This window comes from Zeus faber, assembly GCF_960531495.2.
Source record: "Zeus faber genome assembly, chromosome: 10".
Taxonomy (NCBI): domain Eukaryota; kingdom Metazoa; phylum Chordata; class Actinopteri; order Zeiformes; family Zeidae; genus Zeus; species Zeus faber.
The window spans coordinates 14,768,451-14,778,913 of NC_137199.1; the positions used below are offsets into that span (position 1 = coordinate 14,768,451).

The 10,463-nt window shown below is 43.9% G+C and overlaps 2 protein-coding genes across 3 annotated transcripts; both read right to left on the minus strand.

Moving 5' to 3' along the window:
* Nucleotides 1-966: 966 nt before the first annotated feature.
* clp1 (cleavage factor polyribonucleotide kinase subunit 1) lies at nt 967-4,184 on the minus strand. 2 transcript variants are annotated; one of them, XM_080008347.1, is made up of 6 exons: nt 4,155-4,184; nt 3,562-3,827; nt 3,335-3,442; nt 3,084-3,203; nt 2,310-2,447; nt 967-1,991 (listed from the first exon to the last, which is right to left on the minus strand). In XM_080008347.1, exons 1-6 carry the CDS (start codon nt 4,171-4,173, stop codon nt 1,305-1,307), a joined length of 1,338 nt encoding a protein of 445 aa, XP_079864473.1. In that variant the 5' UTR covers nt 4,174-4,184; the 3' UTR covers nt 967-1,304. The 2 variants fall into 2 exon arrangements, with proteins under 2 accessions (XP_079864473.1, XP_079864474.1); XM_080008348.1 differs by having other exon boundaries at nt 4,062-4,174.
* A 777-nt stretch (nt 4,185-4,961) lies between these two features.
* Nucleotides 4,962-8,625, minus strand: selenoh (selenoprotein H). The gene is made up of 5 exons (XM_080008442.1): nt 8,603-8,625; nt 8,235-8,364; nt 7,592-7,734; nt 5,796-5,918; nt 4,962-5,268 (listed from the first exon to the last, which is right to left on the minus strand). Exons 1-4 carry the CDS (start codon nt 8,616-8,618, stop codon nt 5,812-5,814), a joined length of 396 nt encoding a protein of 131 aa, XP_079864568.1. The 5' UTR covers nt 8,619-8,625; the 3' UTR covers nt 4,962-5,268; nt 5,796-5,811.
* Between the last annotated feature and the right edge of the window lie 1,838 nt (nt 8,626-10,463).

Here is a 10,463-nt window from a genome sequence, read left to right on the forward strand (position 1 = left end):
ACCGGAGAGGCTAAGGCTTACCTGGCTCTCTGGAAGTTTTATCCGGACGATAGTACTTGGCGATGGGGTGGACGCACGTAGCGCCCCGGGCGCCGACAAACGAGCGGGCGAAAGCGAACACGCCTCCCGCGGTGTTTTGACATCCAGTCGTGGTTGTTGTGCTGGGTCCCGGTCCTCCTTGAAACGGCTGCTAGCACGTTAGCTAGCTGTCCGAATCCCGGAAGTTGTGTGTGTGTGTGTGAGTGTGTGTCTCTAACGTAAATAAAGCTAAATGTTTAAAAAAATAATCAAAAAATATACGTTTTAGTGTATTAGAGAGAAATACAAAGTTATATTTTAAGTCAAGAAAAAGTTGAAAAAGTATGACACTTTAAATTATTTTTCATTACTTTTTCTGTTTTTGTCATTCATCACATCAATGATACTGTTTTTCTATCCTGAAATTGTCGAAAAAGTTGTTCTGAATGGCCTGAACTGGCTTGTATACTATTGTGTTATTATTCTACAGAAATTGAGGTTGTGTGTTAAAATATACTCAAACAAATGGAAAGCCTATTTTTCCCCTATATATAATTGAAATAACAGGGTTTGGTTAGGCTCATAAAAAAATATATATAAATTGTTTTTTTTATTTTGCATGGGGCAGAATGTCATTCCTGCCATCTAAACACTAGAAGGTTTAGTTAAGTCACCATTGTGACAATGGGATAAAAACCTACATTTCTCTCATTTGCTGCCCTTGAGTGCCTTGCTGTATCTGATCTGATACTTTGTCATGTCTTGTCTGTGTAAGTGGATTTCTGTCTTTTGCTCTGGACAGTGGGAATGTATCTTTTTATTTTTCCTCTTCCTTCGGAGTGTGCTGTGTGTCATCTTTGCACTTATCTTTTTCCCCTGAAGGCCCTGAAGTTTTCCAAATAAAACACTCAGAGAACAATTGCATAAAAATGTATTACTTAGAAAACAGACTATTAAAACAATTGCAAAACACCCCTCATTTCGCATGGGAAAAAATCCTGGTGCATCGTGGTGTATAAAATACTGTAGAGCCCAAATCAAATTTTGATCGGTTTCATTTCCTGTCAATGTTGATCCCAAGATCAAGTTATTGGACAGCGTGATTTTCTTCCTTTTTTTGTCCACGTTTGGCACTGTGCCATGTAGCCATTAGCCAAAATATATTTTGGAGAGCAACATGAACGAAAATAATCACATGCAGACAGTATTAAATCCTCTGCTTCTCAACTAAGCAAAAAACAGATAACCAACAGTGCATCTCCAGTTCCCTGGCCTATCGCCCTCCTTTACTTCAGGTCGATGAAACGGATATCCATGATGAGCAGCGTGTGCCTGGGCAGCGGTCTTGGTGCAGGCGATAGGACGGTCATCACCTGCGCCTGCGTATCTACGGCCGTCACCACGATGAAGCCGCACACAGGGCTCTCCACCACCCCTCTCCGGGCGTCCTCCTCCCCGTCCTCTGCGCAGCTCACGCTAAGCACGTGATGCGTGAGGTCACGGCCCGGGGTCACGGGCACTAGCTTCAGCTGTGTGTCGTCCTGGGACATGCCCAGTGGCAGGCACGAGTCCGGGATGGAGGGCGCCCCGATTTTATAAATGCGCACATCCGAGAAGCGCACGTCGAAGGCGTGGGGGTAAAAGGAGACGCCGCGGAAGCCGTAGAAGTACTCCCGGATCTTCTCGTCCCTCGCCTCTCGCCTGCATTCCTTGGAGCGCTCCACCACTCCGCCGGACTTGGGCAGCAGGACGACGCGGACAAAGTGGGGCAGGTCCCGTTTGAGCTCATTGTAGAGCCTCTCCTGGTCCAACACCAGCACCACGTCCACCTCGAAGGCAGAGGCACAGTGGACTAGAGCCTGGTAGCCCGAGCCCTTCACCCAGCCACACGTATTGATGATGCAGCCACCAACGCTGGCCTTCCTGTTCACCTCACAGCGCTGAGAGAACACATCGGCCAGGCACGACGTCAGCTGAACACACAACCACACACAGGAGGATTCGTGGTGAGTGATGACATGGGGCAATTATGGCGTTCAGGTGAATGGAATTCAAGAAAATGTTTGAGTAGAACAGTCAAAAGGACAAACGTCTGTACTGAGTGTAATAAGAAAATTATGATTAATGCAGGCCATATATAGTACTAGCATTGTTAAATAATTGTATTAGTATCACGTAGCGTTGTCATAACCTCATACTGCATCAAAGGTTTCACAGATGAGAGAGAGAGAGCTCACACTTTTCAGATGCTTTCTAAGGGCACCGATGGTCAGCGTCTTCCTTTCCCTTACCTTATTGTACAGTTTTATGTTGGTGCCTGGGCTGGTGGAGCCAAAGTGGTAGACCAGAGGAGCCTGAACTGAAAAACCCTCCTCCACATCTGCTGGACGCTCAATGCAGAGCGCGGACATCGTCCCCGGGACAGACACCTGAGTCAGCACAAAAGCACAACTTTTGTATCAGAGACAATTCTAGATCAGGAAGGTACCACCAGGTAAAATAAAATTTTAAAAATAATAAAATATAATGTTTAAAATTGAATATAATGCAGTAAATGCACACTAGTTTGGGGGCTTTAAGAAAAACTGTTTAAGGTCTCAAAATGAAATACATTTTGTTTTATGTTTTCTTTAGGAGCAAAAATGGTATGTTATATACATAGGCTTAGCCTCAATTTATTTTCTATATTGTCTCCCATTTTATCTCTATACCACGGGTACTATGATAATAAAAATGTATCCTCAATGATCAGTGAAGGTGTTTATATATATATTATAACAACAAAAAATAATGGAATCTCTTTAAACTATCATTAACAAGTGAAGAAAACCACCTAAAAATACATAGGTTGTCTGGTGAACTTTGACCGCTGGATCGGTCTTGAACATGCAGTGTAACAGTATCACATTATCTCCACGACCCAAACATAACAATCATGTCATCCAAAATGAGTCGCCTGACTTAATGTTGTGTCTTAATCAGGACCTTTCTACTACCTTACATTAATGTGGAGATCTTTGATATCCTACAATGACCACTCACGCCAAATCAATACTTCTTCTTACCGCACTCTGTCCTACATCCAGCTCAACCAGCGTAGGTCTCCTGCCCAGTCGTACAGCGTAGCTCAGGAGCAGTCGACACACTGTTGACTTTCCTACATCTGTAGGCCCTACCACCATGACCTGGACAGGTAGCACAGCAACACATGAATGGAAACAGAAAATAAGTTCTTGGTGACACTAACACAAAGGGTTTGAAGTATGCAAAGCAAGCCCCATAAAATACTGTTGGACTCTGTAGTGCACGCACTCACCCTGGGCCCCCTCTCCTTGTCTTTCTCTGCCTGTCTCCTCATCTGTTCAAGGGCAGCGTGCGTGTTGAGGTAGAGTAGCATGGGAGTGTCCTTTGACACATAGGTCGACTGTGGTGTGAAGGGGATGAGTCCATTTACTTGAAAGACATATTTCGTTCTATAAAGCATCAGTATCACAATGAGCAAACACAGTGAGGGTTGTTAAGGCGTTACGGGGGGCTGCTCACCTCCGTGTTACCATAGAGGGAAACGCTGCAGCCCTGCCAGGTGAACACCGCTATCTTGGAGCCCGGGCCGAACGAGTACTTCTTGTTGCGGTTGAGCTCGGAGCCGAAGACCTCGGCCATCCCCGTGAGGAGCTCCAGCTGCACCCGCTCCCCGGCCTCCACCTCGAAGCGGAGCTCCGTCTCCTTCTCCAGGTCGACCCTGTTGCCCCCCGCTCCAGGCACCGGGGCTTCCTCGCCGGTCTTCTCTGCAGCCTCCGTCGCCATATCTGTCATGATAGGGAGGTTGACGTTACACACTTCCAGAAACAACCAATCACTTCAGAAAAGCTCCGAAAACGCCCTCAATCGGCGCCGGTCGACTGTTGATCGGTAACGGCACACTGTTACTTGAGAGTTTACATATGCACGCTAGCTAGCGGCTAAATCCTAGCTACATCGATCACACCCAAGCCCCGGCGGCGTGTGAATGACAAGAATAAGCTCCGAAAGCGGGAGCGTACACGTAAGCTATCGCCGTTCCGTGGATGGTATCATGACATCGCGATAACCACTACGAATGTTTTTTTCGGGGGAATTAAAACCAAATTTCTAACTCAGTAGCAGCGAGTCCATGTCTTGTCGCGTGTAGATGACGTCACCGCCCGACAAGCCAATTACTCGTGTTTTTTTGCTGCGTTCAAATAAAACTCGGGAAGTGAGTTTCGAGCGCAGCGTGTTCCGGATCTGTCACGTCAGTCAACTCGGGCCAGAGCGATTTGAACCGGGATCACAATTTTGAACTCCGGTATAAATGTCCGTTTCTTTGCAGTACTCCCAGTAGGAGTTCGAATTATGACGGAGTTCCGACTTGAATGGAATGCAGCACAGTTGCTGGTGTATTTTGTAAGACAACTTGCGTTCCAAACAACTCGGAAAATTCCAGCCAATGGAAGGCACGTTCATTTTGAACGTATCTGGATTCACAGGACATTCTATTGACACATCTTATGCAATTAAAATATGTATCTTATATCTTCTCGCACTGTCTTTGACATAATTGCAATCCAAATAATTGGATTGGAATTGAAATAAAGGTTTTATTTCATCCCACAAACGAAAATGAACAAATAAAAGTACGATTATTTCGTCATGAGATGCCAACTCATCATCTGGCTCCTGCACTGCTCCGAGATGAGCCAGCCTCACCCCAAAGGGCATCACCCCTAATTGTTCCACTGACAATTAAAGCTCTGGGAGTCCCGGAACCACCTGCCTGGGTACCGCACCCTGTATATTATTCTACCGTTAGCCATTTGCATTACCATGGGTCAAATGCAGAGGCCACATTTCACCGGCCACCATCCAAAAAGCATGTGCATGTGTATGCAGGTGTTGTCTACAGGCATGAACCCAAGACAAAATGTGCAGAAAATCTTTATTAATGACAAATTTAAAAAGGACAATCTAAAAAAGCAAGTGTATGAAAATATGTATATCTATGTCTCAAATAAACCCTTAAATCTTGATCTTGAACCAAGACAATAAAAAAAACAAAAACAGCAGTTTAACCAGTGCAGTAGCAGTTAAGATGATGCACCACTAGATATCGCCATTTGTCCAGATCTTGTGAGCTTTGGCACAGGAGTCATCAGAGGAGAGACTGGGCTGATCCCCATTGGTCCGTCCCCATCATTATGCAGCCAAAGGCAAGATGGCCTGGATTTCGGGCTGTTATTAAAAAAAAAAGGGAGGGGGGCATAATTTAGTTACAGGAAATTAGCTTAGGCTTTTATCGGTCACAGTTTTAAAAGGTGAAAAGTCTCCAGTATGGAAGCATTTTTTACAAGCTTCATAAATATACCTGCCGTCAACGACAAAATACATTAGCATATTTTGGTCAAACAAGATTTATATTAGTCAGGAACCCTCTCAAAGCACTCAATTTAGGATAGAAACATGGTGTATCAAATTATATTTAGTAGTTTAATCATGAAAGTAAGTGATTTTATTGACTATGTTACTGTGGAAAATGAAAAATGAGTAGCAGCACCCAACCAAATACTTATTCCAAAATGCACAAACTAGTGCAACAAACAAAAGCCATCATCATTTGAAAAGAAAATGTACAAGTTGGGTAGTTTGACCAAAATTATCCCGGAACATACGATAAATTGGTTTGTAGATCCCTTTTCTATGTTCTCCCCCTAAATGCACTTATCCCAACCACACTCCATCAACCAGCCTAAATGACAAACCTTCACTCTGGTGTCTCTAGTTGTCCTTCAGAGCCTCCTCTAGAGCCGTCACCACCACGCTCGGCTCAGGGAACTTCTGCTTACGGGGTGGACCTTTCTTTATTCCCGTCCAAAGTGTTATTTCTGTTTGCAAAACAATTAAGAAATGCCTGTGTCAATAGGAAACTGGGTGGTAAGATGTTCAGTCACATCTATGTTGAGGGAATCTGTGAAATTCTGTTATTTTTAAGAATGGGTCACATGATTTGTACAAGGGAGATGCATGCATGAATATTTGTATAGCCAGTCAAAGAAAGAAACCCACAAGTCACCTTCTCCCTCCTATGGACGTCATATGCAGTATGTAAATATAGAAAAAAAACAATGGGAAGGGGGGGGGGGCGACATAGAACAGCTTTAGAGTAGTAAATGTACAATGACAAATACAGAAACAGGATGGGCACCCACCTCCAATTAATGGACATGGAAATTAGAAAATGACACCACACAAAGACATGAACAGTAATTGTGTTTGTATGTTAAAAAAAGGGAAAGATCCAATCAAACCTAAACAAAGGTGGACAAGGGGTAGCCACTTGCGAGCCTAATATTAGTAGATTCCTGTTTGAATTAGTGGAGCGTAATGAGGCAAGGCGGTCTTTATTGTTAAGCTTGTGTATCCATTGGTGACCCCAGACGATTGCTTCAAAATCCACCCAAAACTCTACCATAAGCCGCTTTTCCACATGGAATGAAAGCCGTAAACCCACTGCAAATGTTACACATTGACGTAATGGGGGAAAGGGACAGGGTTTCGGCTGTGAATTGAAGTGTGTAACATTGTAAAACGTGTGTTACAAACTGGAAGCAGTAACATTGCATTGGACAAGCGTTACAGAGTTAAAAATGTAGTTTTGATTATGTAGGAGTTTCCCCAGAGTTAAGCAGTCTAAGATTGTATTAATTATAATGGAGCCTCTTTAGAGTTGTCGTGCGCTACAGGTCTGGTGTGTTTTGTCCATTGTGTGTTGCCGTAACTCTTAAGAGCGATGTTGCCATGAGACAGAGGTATGTGCATGGTAAAAATTCTCCCTGTATTGTATTGTTGAAGGAGAAACATATTTGGAAGATTTTGGAATAATTCTATTGACTAATGAAACGTTTATTATTACCATTTTCATCAGACCATGGATTTCATTGTACCAACACCACGGCATTTTATGAAGACATTTTGTGTGTTGTCTTCTGTTTCCAGGCCTTCTTTAAAATAAAACAAAAAGAAGATAAAAACCACGTTGTTGTCCATCGGTTCTTCACCAAATGACAACCGTTACACAAGCATGTAATGGAGTGGAGCCAAATCCGAATACCAGCCCAGCACAAATAGCGGGTCTTTACGAATAGCGCAGAGCCGGAGAGGGAGCGAGCAGAAAGGGAGCGGTAGAAGAGGTGGAGAACGTTCCTTCTCCGGAGGCAGAGAGTGTAGGACAGGTTGAAAATGATCACACTGATTTAATAACATTGGGTTTGGGTAATTCCATCCGCTCCGGGGACGGGAGGAACCGAGTTTGCCCGGGGGTGGCGGGGGACAGCGAGGTGGAAACGAGACGATCCCATCTACACTGGACATGATGTACTCACCCTAATCCATTACATACCGTATCCACCCTAAAAGTCATCTAACGGGAACAGTCTTCATACAGAACCTCTCCATAAAGGAAGCCAATGTGGCAATGACTACCTGCCGCCTTTGACGGATATTTTTTATCCTGTTCTGGATTCCGTGTGGGAAAGGGGCTAAACAGTCCTCCACTCACCTTTACCCTCTTCCACCAGAGTGATCTCAAAGCTGTTCCTTCGCGGCTTCTCGGCGTTCAGGACCACCGTCAGCTCAGGGCGAGCCGCCAGGAGGGCCATTTTCACCCCCTCTGCGTTTCGCCCGTAGACACGTCAGCTCTTGCTGAAAGGGAAAGGATGGCGAGGGATCACTAGGTACAGCCGAGCACCATTTTTTACTGATTTGGTCAAAGTGGTGATGAATTTATGAAGTGGTACAGCCAGGAAATCCATCGGTTTGGTGACAAACCCATGTTGAGTTGCCGGCCGGATTACTATTTGACTGGAGGCCTGCTGTGCATGTCTCACCAACACAGCCCACTGGATGCTTTTTCTGATTAATAAAGTTGTAATCTTGTACTTGAAATTACAGCTCCCATAATTTATGAACAAGGTATATGACAGACCTAAACCAATCTGGCATTAATTCACCAATCGATATATACTACAGCCCACATAATGGGTCAGAATGTGAACACTTGAATTAAAAAAACAAACAAAAAAAAACCAATTACATTATTTTTCCCCCAAATCCAAATTTGACCATGGCCCGATTGGACACCTCTGTGGGCCGAAGCCCGTCCTCGGGCCGTATATTCATCCCTCCTTCGCCCAAGAACCCACCAGTGTTCAATGAGCACTCTGGGACCCCGAGATCCGCTCTCCTCCACCTCTTCCTTCTCCCGTTTGCCTTCCACGGATACGTTCTCCTCCACCTCTTCCCCACCCGCCTTGCGCTTCGTCGCGCGGCGACCTAGCACATGGAACGGAACCATAACACACGCGGATCGTTATTATTAATAATAACAATAACAACAATAATAATAATAATAATGCTTTTCTACCGCGTGACACGGACACGGGGCGCTGAAGTGACGGATAAAACCCACAACAACACAACGCACGCCCCGTGTTTAATCCACGTGTGGGTGGTAGCCTCCGTGCACTTTTAACGCGGTTTCATTGACTTCGTGGATCGTGCTCCGACCTACTTGCTTTGGTCGCCATGCTGGAAAACACTCCCGGGTGCGAAACAAAGCGGCTCACACAGGAGGTGCCTCCGCGCCCCCTGCGGGGCGGAGGGCGCAGCGGGCGCTTTATACGGACGCGACGCATTCGCTTGAGGAGAAAAAAAATCCGTTTTTTCCTGAGTTGACGCGATACATTGGTATTAGAAAAAAATAATCTGCTATTTTATTTTTTATTAACGAGATACACACATGATAATAACAACAACAACAATAATAATAACAACAATAACAACAATAACAACAACAACAACAACAACAACAATAATGATAATAATAATAATAATAATAAATACATACTTTCAACCAGACTTTTAAGGGAAATGCTATGACTGTGGCGGTTCCACCCACCACACGCCGTCCATGTGGCGTTTTCAGGGACCTCCTGCACCGAGACACCGACGACGGCGTTGTAGACACCAGTTGATGTGGAGAGTGGGGGAGGTGGAACGAGCCCAGGAGCAGTTGGACATGTGTCATGACGTGGGCTCCTCTCCTGAGTGTGTGTGGGGATGGGGGTTTTACCAACCAACGAGCAACAGGTATGCAGCCGCTCTGATCCTGGACCCCCCCAACTGCCGAGACCCAGGTCGGGTGTGGCAGCTCAATCCGCAACCATCCCCACGCAACAATGACATTGTATTTTGTTTGATGATTTCCCCATGGATGCACTCTATTACACTTTTTAGAGCGTAAACTTGTCTTGATGGAGCAACAACACAAATATCTGCAGTTCTCGAGATCACGCGCCTTGAAGGCGATTGACCTCAATCGAAAGATTGACCTTAATGTATAACAACTTGCCTTTATGACAAGTATCTCCGTATATTTATTGACGAAAAGCTGTCTTTCAAAATACATGTCGAGGAATTAATTCAAAAGTTTAGCGTGAACTTGGGTTCTTATTTAGAAATAGATTGCGCTTTTCACGTGACGATAGAGCATTTAATAACCTTTTGGGTGATTTTGATGTCGGGAGCTGCAAATGTTTTAGTTAAAATTGTTAGTGTTGATTTATTTATTGATTGCTGATGTTTGTTGATGTATTTATGGTCTTTTTTAAATTTGTATGTATGATCATTGTATTCTGGGCACCATTGAAAACCATACCTTGTCCCAATGGGTTTCCCTGTGTGAATAAAGGTTAAATAAAAAAAAGTGTATTTTTCTTCACTCAATGACATACATAAATGATTTCTCTCCTTTTACTGTATGCCCAATATTGAAGCAATACATGTTTACTGTCTCTGGTTCAAGATTCAAGATTCAAGTTTCAAGATTTTTATTTGTCACATACATATACATACTTCCATACATATATGCAGTGAAATGTAATGCAACGCACCCGGTGATAGCACACAATAAGTCCTAGGAAAAAGTACAAAAATAAAATAAAATAAAAAGTAGAAAATTCCTTTCTAATAGACCGACTAACTGACTCCTAAAACGTAATACAGTAAGTGGAATACTTATAGAATAAGATAAAAAATATATAGAATAAAATACAATAAAAAATAAATTGAAATAAAATGGAATAGGTTGAAGGAATATGCCTATGTATATACAGATATGTGCATTTAAAGTGGCATGTGAATTAAAGTGGCATGTGAATGTGAATAGTGTGAGGTAGTGTTTGGGATAATACAGCACAGTATACAACAGTACGGCGCAGCAATACGGCATCACGAACAACCCTGAACAGTGACACAGTATGCGGTACAGTATGCTACATACAGTACAGTAGGTAGTGGAGCCTAGTGCATGGCTCAGTTAGGACCCCTGGTGAGGTCAGCGTTGACAGTTCTGATGGCTTGAGGGAAGAAAC

What these genes read in the sequence shown, in the direction of transcription:
- clp1 (XM_080008347.1), bottom strand. An exon ending in CCCTCTATGGTAACACGGAG is followed by an intron (nt 3,443 to 3,561) that starts GTGAGCAGCCCC and finishes TTCACACCACAG; the next exon opens with TCGACCTATGTGTCAAAGGA. An exon ending in ACATAAAACTGTACAATAAG is followed by an intron (nt 1,992 to 2,309) that starts GTAAGGGAAAGG and finishes TTGTGTGTTCAG; the next exon opens with CTGACGTCGTGCCTGGCCGA.